This window comes from Gouania willdenowi, chromosome 21, assembly GCF_900634775.1.
Source record: "Gouania willdenowi chromosome 21, fGouWil2.1, whole genome shotgun sequence".
In the NCBI taxonomy this organism is placed as follows: domain Eukaryota; kingdom Metazoa; phylum Chordata; class Actinopteri; order Blenniiformes; family Gobiesocidae; genus Gouania; species Gouania willdenowi.
In genome coordinates, this window is record NC_041064.1 from 36,678,052 (window position 1) to 36,697,941 (window position 19,890).

Here is a 19,890-nt window from a genome sequence, read left to right on the forward strand (position 1 = left end):
GCAAAACACCTCAATGCTAACATGTAGGCAGCAAACACCTCAATACTAACATTGTAGCAGCAAACATCTCAATGCTAACATGTAGCAGCTAGCACCTCAATGCTAACATGTAGCAGCAAACACCTCAATGCTAGCATGTAGCAGCAAACATCTCAATGCTACAGTAGCAGCTATAACCTCAATGCTAACATGTAGCAGCAAACACATAATGCTAACATGTAGCAGCTAGCAACCTCAATGCTAACATGTAGCAGCAAACACCCTCAATGCTAGCATGTAGCAGCAAACATCTCAATGCTAACATGTAGCAGCTAGCACCTCAATGCTAACATGTAGCAGCTAACACAATACAAATGCTAACATGTAGCAGCTAGCAGGGACAATGGTCCTAGTGGAGCAGACAGTGTCTCCAATCCACACTGACACTCAGACAGGGTTCAGAAACCAATAATAAATCCATGAGTGACAAATGACAAGTCCAGTGATAAATGATTGTAGTGACAGTTTATTATTATTATTATTATTATTATTAGTAGTGACCACTCTGTGGTAGAGGATGTGGGCGGGGGGCTAGAAGAGCTGCTACAGATAGCAATCGTCTGACCCCAACTTATCAACTGTTATGTAGAAAAACTATTTCAGACTAAATTCAATCATCTTCATCAGTTGTTCTGTTTATTTCATGATATCTACAGATATTATAAATATTTTACACTGTTCAGTTTATACTTCTCTGGAATGTTCTGGACTAAGTTATGTTTTTATTTTAATACAAAACACGTTTGTTTTAGAAAGTTTAATTAAAATCCAGGAAAAGCCATGAATATATCTTAGTAAATATAAGTTTAGTGCTTTGTGAACAATGTAATCATAATATTCTTAATGATATTACACAATATGTTACCACTCAGTGATGGAAATAATAAACACTATTTAGTTGAAATAATGTTTTCAAATTGGAAAATGTTGCTTCTCTGGTCAAATACTGTTAGACCATAACTGAGATAAATTATTCTATTTAGTCCTAAAAATGGTTAGAATCCCAGTTCACTGATGGTAGCCATGGTGTTTTTCTAGAGTCAGAGCACATTTTGGTTTTAATAAATGATGTGTTTCATGAAACAAACAAATGTTTCTTTGGTTTTTCATCTTCGTGGGACATTGACTCAAGCAAACAACCTCGACATTTTTCAAAAAGCAATTTATTTAAGTGCAACTTGGGCCGTATCGCTGCAATCGTTGTATTTGGAAGGTTGTCGTTTTCATTCAGGCTGAGCTTGGTTTGTTGTAGTTTTAATGAATGGGTATTTTGTAAACTACAATCATAGGTAGGTTATAGAAAAGGGTTTTGACATTTGAAACATTTGTTTTTTTGTAAAATCTATGAGACAAATGAGCTCTGTCAAAGTATATACATAAGTATTCCCAATCGTCACACGCTTTAACAAACACTGATTGTCTGAATTTTGTACGCGCCAAAAATCCCTTTAAAGGGATCCTCAACAATTTTGGGTGGGAGTCCTTCAACAGTCAGCTGCACACTGTTTGAGGGAGACTAAAGATCCCTTTGCAGAGCTCTTCTTCTCTGCTTCATTGTCTACTACCAAACCACAGAGTTAGAACTGTCGCCCCCTGCGATGTTAATGATGCTAAATTGCCATCCTTTAGTTTAATATTTTACCATAAAACTCACTGTTGTTTTCCTTTTTTTCTGTTTCCAAGATGTAGCATCGAGAGAAAGCAACGACAACAACGGCAACGGTGGAAAGTCGTCCAGCGCCATCGGCTCCGACGTGGCCATCTTCGTGGGCATCACTTCAGGCAGTGTCATTTTCATCATCATCATCATCATGCTGGTCCTGCTCCTGCTCAAGTACCGACGGCGGCATCGCAAACACTCGCCGCAGCACGCGGCAACGCTTTCACTGAGTACTTTGGCAACGCCAAAACGAGGCGGAGGTGGTGGGAACAATAACGGATCTGAGCCCAGTGACATCATCATCCCCCTCAGGACTGCCGACAGCGTCTTCTGCCCGCACTACGAGAAGGTCAGCGGTGACTATGGACATCCGGTCTACATAGTTCAGGAAATGCCACCTCAGAGTCCGGCTAACATCTACTACAAAGTCTGAGTCCAAAGCTTCTAGAAGCATGAACTTGGAACCGTTCCCGAGCAGAGTGAGCTCTGGTCCTCTGGTTTGGGCAAATGCTGCCACAACTCAACCAGAACGAAAACACTCGCTCATTCTCTTTCTGTCTCTTTCACGTTGTCGGTTCCTTCACCACCTTTTCCCCCTCGATGTTTTGTGACTGTATTCGTTTCATCCAACAAAAATGTTCTAATACCTCCAGTTTGGATGTGGTGCGTGAAGAGCAGGAGAGAAGGTGCTGCTGTTGCGCATTGGAGCTTTTTGTGAACACATGGTGGAAAACACTCAATATTCGAGGTATCAGCAAGTTTTGATTGACAGACAGGATGTTTTGTAGAAACGTGAAGAGGTCCTGGTGGTGTGATTGAAGAGAGAAAATACCGCTTGGACGATGAGGGTAACAGAATGGACACGGAAGTTGCAGAGTTGACGTAGCCTCACAGAACCGTCACCGTCCAGTTCTCTGGTTTCTGTGAACGGAGGCGAGAAGGACATTGTCACAGAAGTGACTGGTAGAGTTCACCCATTCACCACGCCACCAAACATCATCACTCTCACACACACATCACCTTCACGCACAGACACACTGTCTCACCAGTCAATGTGAACTGTTGGGTATTATCCAGATGAAAGCCAGATTACTGATTTTTCTTTCTTTACTGTGTTGTTTTTTGTTTTTTTTTTTGCTTTGGTTTCATCGTATACATCATTAGCAGATCAAACCCTGCTTCTCTTTTAATGTGGTGTTCAAAGTGAAGAAATACGGTTTTTGCGGAGCGGCGTGCATAAATAAATGAGGCCGAGGATCTGTTCCGGATGCTTGTTGGAAGGGGTTAGCTCAGCACTTTTAACCCTTTTATCATCTGTTAGCATCCACTCTTAGCCATTGGGTGCAAACAGACACAGAGAGTGACACAGGGATGTTTAGAGACGAGCGAACAACTTAACCTTAACATGAACGAGCCTCGCCTTGTTGAGTCTTTACAATGCGACAGAAAAACAAACAAACCAACCAGTGTATCCTGTTATTGTAGTAGTCAGGGTCGCTGAGACTATATGTAAACAAGTATGAAAGGCCTTTAATTTACAACTTACTGCTGAGCCACTGCAGCGGTCAGAGCAAGTGTTTGATCTTTAAGGCCACACCTCCATCAAATTCACTAAGTGACAAGCAGCTGTGAGTTATATCACGTGCAATTTGAGCTTTTATCATCTGAAACCCAATGATGATTCTTAAAAAAAAAACACTATTAAGAATTAGCAACCTGCTGATAATTTGATCTCCTTGGTTTGTCTGGGTTTGCGTTCAGAGAAGAACTTCTGCTCTGCTCCAAACAGCTTTTGGTGCAGTTCCATGAGCTAACCAGTTACTGTAATTAGTTACTGCAACCAGTTACTGTAACCAGTTAAAGGTGTGTTCACACCGAAATGACTTCAGCGACTCTGGCGACTAGATTACATTTAAAATCAATGTAAATGTTGCAACGTCAAGCAATGCGATTCAATCGCGGAATCGGAGTCACTGGAAGTCCCTCAAAGTTGAAAATTTTTAAATTTTCAAGCAACTTCGAGTGATGCTGTGTTGCGACATCCAATCAGCAACGAGTTTCTACCTACGTCACTCCCAAGTCGTCACTGTGGGGCCAAATGAAAGTGGAATACTCCTTAAATAAGTCTTTTAAATTCTAAGTATGTTTAGAGTGAACTCATCCTTTAGTAACTCTGTAAGTTAATCATTTAAACCGTAAGTACAAGTGGAGACTAATCACTCTGGACTTTGATTGGAAACGCTCTGAGACCAACAGAAACAATCGCTCTAGAATTCTCCTGTTTGATTGCTCTAGACTGTTTGTGTGTTCACACTGACCAAACGAGGAGGACTATCAGACCAAACAAACCCCAGAGCGTTTTAAATACCCTAGGGTTTGTTTGCTCTGATAGACCTTCTTTTTTGGTTGTTAATACGCTTTAGGGTCCGTCGGTGTGAACGCACCCTTAACCGCTGCCCTGAAGTCTCCTCTTTGTGTTTTCACAAGTGCCGAGGTTCCACCTAGAAAGAGCTCAGGGTGGAAGTGTTTGTTTGATCTCACATGACATCGATCTTTTTAAAACCGTTGGCTGTTTACTCGTCATCTGCTCGACTGCTGCGCTCCAACTCCTGTAAAAAAACAACAAAAACAACCAAATGGGGACGTTTCCTTTCTTGTCACTGCTCCTTTTCTCCTTTAGCATTTATATATCGTGAAGTTTTCATTTACTTTTCAACAAAAAAGTCGATGTACATTAAAAAATAAAAGTGATGAGATGTATTTATGATAGACACAGAGCACAGCTGCTGTCAGAAGTCAACGCGATGTTAATATATTAAGGTGTAGATGCACATTATGCAATCTGGGTTCGTGATTCTTTGCTATCGCTGGACCTTTGCCGAGTCACAGTTTTCTCACGAGAGGCCTGTTTTTTTGGCAGCGAACGCATCCTCATCGTCGGACCCAAATAGCTCACATTGGTGTTCACAAAGGGCAGAGTAGCTGTGCCTCCTACACTCTGTGTAGCATTTTCCCAAAGCAGATTTCCCATCGCACAACCATTCATGTCTGCTGTGCTCGAGTGCGTGTTTTTGTACGTGTGTGACCTCCATCATTATCTTAAGCCTTTTCGTCTCTGACATTTATCAGCCTCATCGTCCACTCACAACTTCATTTGCTCACAAAGAAGCCAAGCCTTGTATGATCTGAGGTTTGTGCCTCCGAGAGGCCACAAAATCTGCAAATATGCAATTCTTCTTATTTATTTTTCTAATGGATTCTGAGAAAAGAGAAAGTGTTCTTAACCACTGAAAGACGTACAACAACACAACAACACACAGCTAACAATGGACGTAACACAAGCCGGCTGTTTAGCTTTCCTTTTTTTTCCGTTGATTGGTCGGGTCGTTGGATCTTTCTGTTCTGACTTCGTGTCGTGGTACAAAAGTAAAACTGTGAGAAACGGTTCCATTCAAAGAAACGCCACAACACACTCCGACAGATAACACACACACACAGCGTGAAACGACTGTTCGGGACACGATATGACAATCTCATGAGTTTCTTTTCAATCTGGCCTCCTTTCCTTAGCTAGCTCTGGGCTAACACTCTCCTAGCATGGATGCTCTGAGCGTCTTAGCCGCGCGGGTAGGAGGAGCACCTCAGGCTCGTGTCTAATGCCTTGCTTGTATGGTCAGCCCTTGGTCACATGACTCAGTAAATTTGCACCGTACTTCTGTAGGTAAGAAAAACCTGTATATACATTATTGTTTGTATCGTATATGGATCCTGGGTTGGTTACAATAGCCTTATTCACCTTTTTAGGAAAGTAAATGAGAAAGTAAGAAAAAATGAAGTACACCAGTAAACAGAGCATACTAATTTTTGGTAAATAGCTTATGTACATATTGACCAGAACTCGGTAAACATTTTTTTATAAACTCTTAAAGTAAAATGTTTTTGTATAAAATTTGAATTTTTGCTATGTATTTTAGCTAGCGCTCAATGGAAAGCCCGTGTCCTCCCCACTCCCTCCCCCTTTTGCAACTGTTTCCATGGTAATTTGGTTTGAAAAAGAGAAAAATTGCCAAACTGACTGCTGCATATTTGTGCCATAAGTGTGTACCATAAATATTTATTTAATTTAGTTTCTTTTCTTATTTCGACGATTAATTTCAGCCCAGTTTGTAAGTAAGACAGTATTAATCTTGGATTTTTCATTCATCCCTCCTGGTTTTCGTTCATTCATGTCATGATTTGAGGGGTGACTGTCAAGCCCCGCCCCCTTTTTTCCTCACATTATGAAATGGCCAGGCTGTGAAAAATGGTTTGAACATTCAGAAACAACACGAGGAATAATGATACACATTCCACCAGTCTGTTACAAACTGAAAATGTTTTTCAATAAAATATTTTTTCCTATGGAAACACTGTCTCCGCCTCCTCTGTCCTCTGAACCAATGGTTCTCAACCTGTTTACAGGGGAACAAAGGAGAGACCTTGATGGGGTCCATCCATGAAGTCAACAAAATTAATCTGTGATAACCACATTTATTTATTCATATGAATAATATCCACCGTTATCCATGAAGTTTATTATTATTTAGGCCATAGTATGTAGTCATCTTAAAGATTTTAACCTTTATTTTAAGGCTTTTATTCTGAAATAAAAAGTGACCAAAAATTTGGTGAAATGGGATTTTAAAAATCACAGAAATTGGTTAAAAGTTACAAATTAGAGTGGACAAAAACAGACAGAAAAAGTGGTAAAAAAGGGTTCAAAGAGTCAATAGGCACCACTTAGTTTAAACTGGCAAATACTGGCCATGACAAATGGTCAATGTGGTTAATTGCCAAACAAAATCATGAAATCTGGTGAAAAGAGGTTTAAAAGTGGACAATAATGGGTCAACATATGTGACCTTAGGTGTAAAAGTGGTGGAAAAGGTTTATAAGTGCTGACATTTATAGAAAGTGGAGAAAAAATTGCAGAAAACACATTGAAATGTGATATAGAAATGTCAGAAATGGGAGTAATGTAGCAAAAATGCATTAAAAGGAGTAAAAATAGGTTAAATTATAGTAAGTTTGGTGTTGTTGCAGAAAAGTTGTAAAAATAAGAAAAAAATGGGCTCAAATTCTTCAGAAAAACATTATTCTTTTGTTTTCTTGAAGGAATCTGGTGACTTTCATCTATCGTCGTCTGATATCTGGACAATGTTTAACGTGATGAGATTAGTGTTGACACACACCAGTAGATATGAAAACAACAAAACAACAAAACAAAATGATTGAACAATAATTTACAGCAGTTTAAAACTGTTCCAGATTCATTTTCTTTGGCCAGAGATTCACAAACCTTGGAAACATTTATCCATCCATTTCCAGATAACAGAGAAACCTTTGTAGTTTCTGTTCTTTGGCCAATATTCTGGGGAACTTTCCAAGAGCTAATATAAAATACAAAAGTGGAAGCCAAAATGCTAAAGGAGACTAAACTATTAGCTCTTAGCTCAGGGTTGGAGTCAGTGAGCATGTTTTTACATCTGCTGGAGACAAACTAACTAATATTGTTGGAAAAAGAAGTGTCTGTCTGTGATGTGTTGACTGTTCTAGTTTCAACTCGTTGTGCAAAGTTCTTGCACAGAAAAACTAATCTAAAAACTTGGAATCACATGATTTGGTTTTAATTTTAGACTAACATTATTTATCAGTCTGCAAATACAACCTAAAAACACGACACTTTTTGCATTTTAAAATAGGACAAATTAGCGTTATTTATGTAATTTTTCTTTTATTAGGTTTAAAATGGTCAAACCCAGCCTAAGTTTAGAGTTAAAGTTAAATAAAATCATGAATATGTTCCCCACTTACATTTTTTTGGTTTCTTTTCCTCTTTTAAAATATTGTATTGTGATTATTTCCATCGCTCCACCTTTAATAAATACAACAGTTCATCCATTAATCGATGAATGGATTTATATTCCTGCGATCCAAACACATTGATCTGTGCTCAATAGTTGTCCTTTCTGATGACACCTATCGATCTATTATGGTTTTAAAACCTTATCAATGCATTGTATCAATACAAGGAATGAGTCAGACTGTATATGGATCATAACTGTCAAGTTTTGGATTTGAAAATAAGGGGAATTTTCTGGAACCCACTACGATCCGTCCCACCCCCAACCAAGCTACAGTATCTCTTATATTTTAATATAGATGTACAATAAATCTAAAATACCCACTTATTAACCACTTACTGAATACAATGATGTGATTATAATCTGGTAGGTTGACCTTTATTAACATTGGAAATGCTGTGAACATTCTACTAGGGCTGGTGATTGAACCAAAACTCATATCTCAATATATTTTCTCAACATTGTGATTTATGATATAAATCTAGATCATTTTTATCAAATAAAGTCTGACCAGAAAAACAATTCTGGGTAAATTTGCTGATGTAAAATGTTACACAGACACATTTATTAATAAACAGCTGATCAATATGTGTCACTCATTAAACATCTAACTGAGCTTTACATGTTGTTCTGAGAAGTAAAAGCAGCGACTCCTAAAACTAGTATTTTGATACATAATAAATCTATAATATATATATATATATATATATATATACTGTATATATATGTTGATATATGAAATAATATATTTTCTATATCGCCAAAATAGAAAACTCGATACATCTTGAATCTCGATATATCGCCCAGCACTAATTCCTAAATTATTAAACAGCCTAAATAAAAACATAAATGTGTATATGAAGCACATTTATTTACAAACTTTACATTATTTAACACTTTATAAACAGGTATATTTGTGGAGCTTGTGATTGGATGATTTTTCAATGGTGACTTACGTGGTTCCTTCCTCTGTGGTAGACGTTAAAATATCAGTTATTAATCTAACAGAACGTGTAACTGTGTCACATCCTGATGGTCTTTATGAAGATAAACTCTATGTTATTTTTATAACATATTTACACCAGTTCTTGGTTTTTTTCGCCGGAACATCTTCATTTTCATCTCTGTTCTGTTGTTTCCGGGTTTGTTGCTGATGTCAGCATTAATTTAATGAGAACTGTCACTCACGTCATTTCAGGTGGAAGTTCTCGCGAGGCTAGTGACGACGTTCAGTTTAGTAAGACATCTTTTAATTATTATTACAATAAAATACGGGATATTTACTGTAAAATACTACTACGGGAAGATGGCGGGAAAGAGGGGTAAAATACGTGAGTTTCCGGCTAAAACAGGATACTTGACAGATACGTGTTGATGTGTTTTAAAAGCTCTTTTAATAATAAAGACGTTACTGTGTGTGACGGCACGTGCCAATTCATGTTGCGTTAGCTCATTTGCGTTTGTTAGCGTTCATTAGCGTTAGCTCTGCAGAAGCCTCTTGATAACCATCACGTTAAAATGTTCAACCACTGCTCATTTAACACGTCATTTTTTATATCAGTATTGTTTTATTTTGATGTATAAAAAAATCAGAAGAGTCAGGTAAACCTAATATGTATTATTTATTGAAAACCTATTGATTATTGAAAAGTTAACATCCTGTTAATCTAAACTTAAAGTAAATGTGAATACATTTGACATTAAATGTTGTTTACTTGTTTGTGTCCATCAATTCATTTATAGACGCTTCTCTTATAATAAACATCAATAATCTATAAAGCTCACCTGTACTGTTCAGCATCAGGGACTTATTTACTGTACACATTATTATTATGGATAAAAAATTACTGAATCGTTTCAAAACAACAACGAATTGTTGTTAAAACGAATCGTTACAGCCGTAAACTTTTATGTTGTAAACTGAACAGAATATGATTTTTAAATCAGTGAACATTACTGTAGAGGTGATTCTTTTCTGCTGAGTCACTGCTACCAGCAGTGACTCAGGGGTTAAAACACATATTTAAAAACCGGTTCATACATCACTATCATGTAAAACACCTCCCAATGCAGCGCCACTGAGCCACGCCCGTATTCTAACCCATTACATGGCACGCTGAACTGAGGCCACGCCCAGTTTTTATGCAAACATTCACTGATTATTATCGAAATAAAACCCTAAGTGACTCATGTTTTTCCAAAGCAGTTCAAATGTTTTGATAAAAATAAGAATTGTCTGCTTCAAGTGTAAAAACCTGATGTGAAGATTACAAGTGTGTCTGCTTTATGACTAATAGTGTCTGTTACCGTAGTGATAAAAGGACACAGTGGAGGATCATGTGACGTTCTGAAACAGAACAACATTCTCACTGAGCAGGGACGCCAAAAGACAGGGTTTTATGTCTTTTTATGTATTTTGGTTGTTGTTTCATGTGTTTTCTGTGGTTTTTTGTCGCTTTTTTTGTCCTTTTGTGTATTTTTGTTTTCCTTTTTTGTCTTTTACTGTATTTTTATATGATTTGTAGTCATTTTGTGTATTTTTCTCTTATTCATTTTATTTTGGTTGCTTATTTGTGTGTTTTATAAGTCATTCTGTGTATTTTTGTTGTATTTGTCTTTTCGTGTATTTTTTGTCCTTTTTGTGCCTGTTTTTGTGATTTTCTCTGATTTGTAAAGTCATTATGTGTTTTTTTCTGTAATTTTGTGTATTTTCTCTCATTCTGTGTATTTTGGTTGTTGTTTTACATGTTTTTAACCTATTTCTGTGTATTTTTGTCATCTTTTCATTTGTTTTTTGTCATTTTTTTTTGTTCTTTAGTGTTTTTCTTTTTCATATTGTGTATTTTTCTCTCATTTTGTGTTTTTGATTGTTTTTTCTGTTTTTCCAGTCAGTCCGTGTATTTTTGTCATCATTTGGTGTTTTTGGAGTAATTTCTTTGTCCTTTAGTGCATTTTTGTTGTTCTTTTGTGTATCTTTCTCTCATTCAGTTTATTTCAGTTGTTAATTTGTGTGTCTTTCAAGTAATTGTATTTTTGCTGTTGGTTTGTGTCTTCTGTAATTTTTAATAACAGTAATTCTGTGTAATTTTTTGTCATTCTGTGTATTTTGGTTGTTTTGTGTGTTTTTCAAGTCATTCTGAGTATTTTTGCTGTCATTTCATTTTTCAGGAGTCATTTTTCTTGTCTTTTAGTTTCTTTGTTGTTTTCTCTTTCTTTCTTCGTTTTTCTTTCTCTGCACCTTTTTTCTGCTGCTTTTTCGTAATTTTGTATGACTTGTGGAGTTGTTGAGGTTTTTGTGCTTTTGGGAGTAAGTGTTGTCTTTTTTTATGCCCTTTGTGTATTTTTGTCCTTGTGTGTCTTTTTTCTGTAATTTTGGTGTTTTTTTAGTCATTTAATGCATATTTTCTGTATTTCTGTGCTTTAATTGGAGGCACATGTGTCCTCCTATCTGTTTGGTTAAAAGCTCAGAGATCCATGTTTTGAGTGAGAATAGAGTTTTTCTGTGGAGTCGTTTGAATCCCAGCTCTTGGCAATCACTTAAATAACTTATTTTTAACCTCTGCTCTCTGTAAATGATGAGGAACAGACGCCAATGTGGCACCGAGCTGGAGAAAACTACAGGTCTGCAGGGCTGGAGCCTACATTAACACAATGCCCGGTTTAGAGCTTTCAAACATCACACTGACTGTTTAGCGTTAGCATGTGTTCTAGCTAACCATTAGACTCACATCAGTGTCTATTATGGAAACTTTGTCACCAAACAATGGCATTCATGCTCAGGGTAATTCATCCTTTTCTTATGTGTAATTCTATGAGGATAATGTAGTAATCTATGCATTAAGTAAGTCTGATATCTATAGATTATATGTTTCACCCTTTAAATGTCATGCAAACAAAGCCCCAGGCTGTTTATCAGTTATACATCTGAGCGTAGATGATTGTGTTCATTAAATAAATACAATAGTGGCTGGCTTGTCTTTATGTCCATCTTAAAGTTTCTAAAGGAAGAGTTTAATGATTATGTGTAATATATATGAATCCCAATTTGAGGCCATTTTTGCTTATTTTTTATGCTTTTTCTGCAACAACAAAACTCAAAACCATATTTTAATGGTGAGTTTGGCATATTTTTCTCCGTTTTTCTTTTTTTCATCCAGTTTACATTTTTGACACTTCATCATATTTTAATGACTTTTCTGCACATTTTCTCCACTTTAAACATGTTCTGTGCTTTTTTAGACCCTTTCCACCAATTTTACACCTAATGTCACATACATATTATTGTCCCTTTTAACCTCTTTTAGCCAGTTTAACCACATTCACTATTTGTAATGCACCTTTCTAGCCAGTGTAAGCTAGATTTCCCTGTATTTTTTAAAATTCCATTACCACAATTTGCAACTTTTAACCATTTTCTGTGGTTTTTAAAATTCAATTTCACCGCCTTTCCATCAGTCCATCATCTAGGGTTATAGTGACATGAAAAAAGGCTTTCTAATCAATGAAAATATAGGTTTTAACATTTTTGGTGTGGGCTTCTTACAAGGTTATCAATAGATAGGAAATAAATTAGATGATAGATATTTGTTTTGAATGTATTTTACAGCTGATTTAGGTCCTGTTATCATTAGAGATGCTAAATTTGATTAGGTTTTTTATTTCAGGCTTAGTAAATGTGATTAATTGTAACTGAACTTACTTAATTGTAATTGACTTTCTGAGGAAAATAATGTATTGTAATTAAATCTGAATTGGATAAAATGCTGGTCACCATAATCATAATTAAATTGGAATTGAACATGGTTAATTTAAGATGTAATTGCAATTGAAAAATGTAATTGACCCCAACCGTGGCCCTTGGTGACGGATTCTGGGCCACATTTATAACCAGCAGCATAACTTTAGAGTCTTTAATGAAAGCAGTGATTTCACTGTTAAAAATCACTTCTGAATTCACTTCAACGTCACATTTGTGTGAGTCAGTCAGTTTAGAACGATGCAGTGATGCATCGCATGTATGAACTCTATTTATAGTTGTGACTCAGTGTTAAAGATTCTTCCAGCAAAGTAAAAGAAATGTTGTCTGGTTAACATTTTCTGCTGTACCGAGCATTTCTTACCCAACCCTTCACTCACTTTCATTTTTGTATTGTTGTGTGTGTGAGTGTGCGTGTCGTAGACGACTGTTTCTACACATGCATGGATGAACATCTTCCACCTTCAGGCTCCTGGGGGACCCACACGGGGTCCTAATGATGCTGGTCCATCTCTGATGATTGACAGCTGCTGATTGGCTGAGGCCAGCAGGAGTCGGGGATCCCTCACTGATGCTGCTCCTCATTTGTTCTCACTGAGCGTGATTGACATTATTGGCTTTTACTACAACACATTATAAAATCCCACTTATTATGAGGGAGCATCATGTTTTTACATCTATCCATTAAAAACATATTCAGGGAGACATTTTTAACACATTTCTTTTAATTTAGAGTGAGATCCAGGTTTCAACGGATCCACAAACTACACAAAATTACAGAAAAATACACAAAAGGATAATAATAATAATAATAATAATAATAATAATGCATCAATTTTATATAGCGCTTTTTTTGGACACTCAATGTCACTTTACAGAATTAATGGATTATTCATTTACTTCACACTTGGTGGTGGTAAACTACTAATGTAGCCACAGCTGCCCTGGGGCAGACTGATGGAAGCGAGGCCGCTACAGTGTAGGCCCCTCCCACCACCACCAACACTCATTCACACACTACATTCATACTAGGCAATGTGGGTGAAGTGCCTTGCCCAAGGACACAATGACAGATACCTACTGTCCCCCACTGTGGCCCCTGGAATTCTCAGTGGCCTCCATCATCTACTGACCAGACCCAGACCTGCTTATCTTCACAGATCTAATGGGATCGGGAAATGACAGACTGGTATGGCTGGTACACAAGAGCACAATCAAGAAACACAAAACGTACGCCACAAACACAAAACAACAACAAAAATACACAGAATGAAAGAAAAACACACAAAATTACTCCACAAATCATTCAAAATGACAGAAAATAAACATAAGGAAAACGAAGACAATAAACTACAAAAAATGACTCCAAAACTACAAAATGACCACAAAAATACACAGAATGACTTGAAAAACACACATCAACCAAAATAAAGAGTGCTGAAATGAGACGTACAGACAATAAATGTTTAATATGTTCTCCATTAATGTAACACATCATAGATCAGTGAGAGCATGAATAAGTTGTAGTGAGTTGGATGATGTGATGATGTGGAGCTGCAGACAGAAGGAGGGACTGGGGTTTACACTCTGGTGTTTTTCAGACAGAAATGTTGTAGATTTAAGGAATTAGTGAGAATAAAACATGCTGAGAGGAGATCAGGCTTGTTGAGGTTTGGACGACGAATTAAAGTTACTTCACAGCCTTTTGTTCCTGTGTGTGTGTACGTGTGTGTGTGTGTGTGTGTGTGTGTGTGTGTGTGTGTGTGTGTGTGTGTGTGTGTGCGTGTGTGTGTGTGTGTACATACCCCAGTGTCAACACCCAAAGGTTGATGAGTAATAATAACTACTGTTGTGACTGAAACTGGTATCAGTGGATGATTTGAGGCCAGTTTCAGCTTCAGGGAAATCCCAGACTGTGTTTTTCATTTATAATATGATTCATAGTTTTTGTTTTAAAGGAAATTGATGAAAACATCAAATATGTAACAGTAATTGTTTAGCATTTGATCCTTTTTAGGTGGAAATCTGCAGTTTTTTACATGTATATCTTGTTTTTTTGTGTATTTTACACAAGTTTATGTGGATTAAAATACATCAGATGTTCATTAACTAACAATGACTTCCTTCTTTGGCTTTTATGTAAATTGTTTTGCTCGAAAATTCTTGAAAACACTTTGACTAACTTTTAACTGTGTTTTTAACACACTAAGGAAAACTTTAGGCTGTTGTATTTTTTAATGCCTTGCCGAAAAAATTTCAAACGCCTTGAAATGAAGGTAAGGCTATAGCAAGGCATCAAAAAGGACAAAAAAACTTAAAAAGGAATATACAGGTACTTACTGTCCAACAGTGGTGACTAGGGTGAGATTTAAACCAGTGACCCTCCGACGACAAGCCCACTTCTTTAACCACTATTGGCCATAACACGGCATGAATAAGGGTGATTCTTTTCAAAAGCTTTAAAACGGAGGAAAGACAATAGTAAGGCATCAAAACGGGCAAAAAAGTTTCTAACGCCTTGAGACGGAGGTAAAGCTATAATAAGGGATAACAACGGGCAAAACATGTCAAACGCCTCGAAACGGAGATGAGGCTATGTCAGGCATAAAGAAGGGCGAAGAAATATACTTAATGTCCAACAGTGACGGCTCGGTTGAGATTTGAACCAGTGACCACTTGTTTAACCACTATAGGGCATAACACGGCATGAATGAGGATGATATGTTTTCAAAAACTTTACAATGGAGGTAAAGATATATAAGGCATTAAAAACAAGCAAAAAACTTTCATAGAAACATGTTTTTGCTAGTGGGCTGAATTGCCAAGTTGTTGGACTCTGACAGCGAACAGAACAGTGTTTGCTTACATTTTATTTACAGCAGTGGATTGTACATGTAAAGTGCTTACAGATTTGTCAAAATATACTAATATGAATTGTTTGTTACAAAATCAGACATGATGAACGGAAAGAAATAAGTAGAACAATCATTTATTATAATTACATTTTTAAATTGTCAGACGTTTTTATCCAAAGCGATGTAAAACACGAGCATTTACGGTTACGCCCCCTGGCGGCTTGTCCGTGGTTTTGTCTCCACCAAATATGACTGTCAAGCTTGGGAGACTTTTAGTTCAGCCAAGGATGAAGCTTAAGGTCTTCCAATCTTGATCGCTGATTGGGGTCGATGGTTAGGCACCGTTTCAAAAAGTCTTTGCCATCATGAGACAAATGGTTCACGGGGAGGTTTGGGTTTTTAATGTAGTCTGTGAGCTTGAACACTTCTTCACAGTAATAGCTCCACAGGACCAGCCCTATTTGCCACACTGTGGCCTGCTCTGCCTGGTAGTAGTACTGAAGGAAGAACTCTGGTGGTGCGTTGGGTATAGGACCAAAATATGTCTCATAGGGCTTTTCTGTGACCCAATTTCCACAGCCAAAGTCTATGATCTTCACTGAGGGGTCTTCTCTGTCCACGGACACCAGGATGTTTCCTCCCTTAATATCGCTGTGAAAGACCCCGTTTTTATGCATTCGCAGGCTCACATCTATCAGTTGTTTAAAGATGATTTTTGCCTCGTGCTCTGAGATCTGTTCATTTTTGAATCCATAAAAATGATCCATGTCCATTTCGCACCAGGATAGCTCCGTAATAATTAACACCTCATTCTCAAGTTCAAACACGTCCACCAAGCCGATGACGCCAGGGTTTGACACACTGCCCTGGTTGAGGTGACCGGCCGCCTGTGCCATAAGGACCACCTCAGAAATCTCCAACGAATATTGATCCTGGAATTTCACCATCATGTAGTTGACTTTGTCTCGAGGAATATGCTTAATGGCAACATCTTTCTCGTCGGCTATGCGTGTTCCAGCAAAGACTGATCCAAAACCACCTTCACCGAGCTCACCAAATTCTACATATTTTGCTTGGAAGTCCTCTCTGCTTCTGTTGACCATGACTAGGTTGTCTACCGGTTTAGTTTTCATTTCAGACAAGAAAGGTGAAAGAAAATCAACGGGAGCATTGGGAGACCCAGATTTGGGGGTCATGGCTGGATTTGCCAAAAAAATGTGGGCTGCTTTGTCTGCTGCGGCTGAATTCATGGGTTCATTTGTGGATTGGGGAGTGAGCCCAAAATCATTTAAAAGTAAAGAGTCGCTGATCAATTTAACCTCAGAATCTGTTCTGATCTTCTCTTTTTGTACTTTGGGTGAAGACCTTCTTCGAGATTTGAGGATTTTTCTTGGTTTCCTCTCTTGAACTTCATGGTTGTCCAAGCAGCATTTCTTGCTTGGGGTTGCATCCTTCAGCTCTTCTTCAGCCTTCCTTTTCTTGCTAGTTGGTGTTTGAACCAGCATTTCCTCCGCTGTGGCTTCGCTCTGTGGGATCCTGGCTATATAGTAGTCAGTGGAGTCCTGGTGCAGGGAGAGCCACTCCAATGGTTGGTAGGTGGTCTCAGCCTCAGGATGGCTCCGATGTTTCTCTCTGGGGGGACCTATCTTAGGGTGGTCTCCACTTGGTCCAACTCGCTCTGTAACAATCACTGCGAGGTGACAGGTGAGTCTCCGTTGGATGGAACCCTTGTGGTTCTCCTCTGTGATCATGGCCTGTACGCGCCTTAAAATCTGCTCAGCTTGGAGATCCATGATATCCAATGAAGTAAAAAATCTGCACTTTTGAGGAATAAGGAGCTCAAATGTCTCAAGGTTTGTAGAGATGAAAGTCAAAATGATGCTCTATCACAGAGTCAGACTGAATAACTTTCATCTTGACTTGAAAGCCAAGCATACTGTTGTTTAGCATCACCATGGTGATGGAATTCCAATTCCTCTCTCACAGTCCTCCCTCTTAACAAATTATAAATGACATTAAAATCTGGTTTTTTCCAACATTATTGCTGTCCTCAGGTCTAAAAAATAAACAGTTTATTGGAACATGTACTAAATAAATGCACTTTTTATTTAACATTTAGTCATTATAAATCATTGTGTTTTTTTAATGTTAATGCTTCTTCTTACTTACATAAGTGGTGATGTTGCTGTCTTTAAGCATAAAGAATCCTAGTTTATTGCACATTTTATTTAATAATTACACTGTTTTAACAACACCCATGGATATTAATCCTGATATTGAGTTTGTTTAATGTTAAAAAATGTTGTTTACTGATAGTATTGCTGATTTAGTAAAAGAAAAAAACACATTTTATTAACATTGTACTTAATAAATCCACATTTTAAAATATACAGTGATTATTAACCCTCATCTGGTGTTTGTCTTTAGTTAAACAACATATGCTTGTTGATATACGTGACATTATTGCTGTTTTTATTGTAAAAAAAACACAGCGGTGGTGTAGAGTAATATGTACAGTATTGTAAATAATTGTTTGTGTGCTTGTGTGTTTGCTGCAGCCAATCTAAGCCTCCCTAGGTCTCCTCTGGAAAAAAGATTGTTAATTTCAACTGGAATTTCTGGTTAAATAATGGTTTAAAAAAAATGTGGTGCCTTAAAAAATTATTTAAAATAAAATAAAATAAAATAAAAAAGTAATATTTATTTAAATATTGCCAGTTCTTATCCATCATTTGGATGATTGTAGTATAGTACTGTCTTAATTTAGCTTAAACGAAACCACAGTACCCAGAAAACCCAGGCATGTCCAGGGAAAACATGCAAACTCATATAAAAATGACCGAACTTTCAAAACCAAGACTTGAACCCTTGACCTTCCTGCCTTTAAATTATTTGAATTGTAACCTAAAGATTATTGTGAACTATTTGATCATATGAGTGATTGACAAGCTATAGTGTGTGACACTTTAAGAAAATTATTGGAATAATCAAATAATATTAAAAACAATTAAGATAAATGATTAATGCAATAGTCTTGCTGCTATCACCAGAAATAACACCATAATAACATCGACTGGTGCTGAGTTGTGTGTTTTGTAGATGCCGTGGTTTCAAAAAGGAGATTATTATAGAAAATAATAGAAATAGTAATAATGATAATAAAATATAATAATAATAATAATAATAATAATATAATAAAATAATAATAATAATATAATAATAATAATAATATAATAATAATAATAATAGTGATGATTGTTACATCCTTATTACATGACAGAGTAAAAACGTGATAACCTTATTATTCTAAAGCTGCTTTTTCAGTTTCTGACAGAATTAAATATTGAAATCATTATCCAACAATGACCTCAGAGAAGATGGAGAACAGGAATAATATATAATAATATATAGTCATAATGCTGCTCGTCTCCATCTCATTTCTAAAAGCTGATTGACCTTCTAACTCCAGCTTCTCCCTCATTCTTCACCAAAGCCTGAAAACTCATTTCTTCTAAAAGTATCTCCTGCTGCCCTTCTTTCATATAATCACATTGCTTTACTTTCAACCTCTTCAAACACCAGCTTTTTTCATCTTATCCACTCTGAAACATTCCTCTTACACCTGCTGCTGTGAAAGGAATTAAATATACCATAAGAGTATGGTTTCACTTTGAATTTTTGAAGCACTGATTCTATTTTAGGAATTATTCTGACAGCAGAATTCATAGCTTCTTCATCATGAAACTATGGCAATAAGAAATGCATGTTTAGAATTATTTCCTAGAAAAATAACTCCTTTACACAATACACGATGAAGACCTCAGGCCACGCCCACAACCCTGAGTCTGTCCTTCACAGGTTTAGATGAGGCTCCGTCTCAGAATCAAACACTTACAGTACAAAACAAATTAAAGCACAAAACTAAAACTACTCACCAACTAACCATCAAAGAGAGGAAGAGAAAGTCTGAGGTTTCACTAGTAACACTTTTTAGTCTGTTAGTACTATTAGTAACACAAAATGTTCTACTACAAGATGATTTTGCTTTACTAGAAAGGTTTACTCATGCACTAGGTGCCACAAAAACCTTTAGTAGTAAAACAGATACTATGACTACTATAATACTAATACACTTAAAATCACACTAGTAATACTAAGTGATATGTAATTACAGAACTTTCTCCTGCTACACTGATAGCATTCACCAAGGTCTCTGCCTGATGTTATGACTATCGCTATCAGCAACATACATAACACTGATGGTCGGATTCACAAAGACCTTAAATAAAGGGTGGTAATCCAGTTAATTCCTTAAATCCTTTAGTGACGCAGTTTCCTCACCTGCCTGTGTGGAATTCACTAAGATTGCTGCAATCATTAGTGCACATGCAGAACTGGTGCAGACTGCCCCTATTTAAATGAGTGTTTTTTTTTTTTTTTTAAACAGCTTTAAAACCTAATGATATTTTCCCCCCCTATTTTATTGTGGGTGCTCATCAGGTCCTGTAACTAAAAAGTCAGATTAGGACAGAAACCGTCCTATTGATCTACCATTGATCTGAGTTAATACAGCTACACAGTCTGTCTATCAGTCTGCATTATTTGAAGATGATCTACTGACCATCATCCAGTAGGTCTGAGCAGCGCTGTGTCAGCACACCCTCATATGTCACCATC

At 37.0% G+C, this 19,890-nt stretch overlaps 1 protein-coding gene across 1 annotated transcript in view; it reads left to right on the top strand.

Annotated features, from left to right (window-relative positions):
• The window catches only part of efnb2a (ephrin-B2a), a 29,423-nt gene extending 23,375 nt beyond the window's left edge, over positions 1 to 6,048 (top strand). Inside the window, exon 5 of the mRNA XM_028436478.1 lies at positions 1,723 to 6,048. Coding sequence (XP_028292279.1) covers positions 1,723 to 2,132 — 410 coding nt within the window. The 3' untranslated portion in view covers positions 2,133 to 6,048. The remainder of the gene's footprint in view (positions 1 to 1,722) is intronic.
• The last annotated feature ends 13,842 nt before the right edge of the window (positions 6,049 to 19,890 follow it).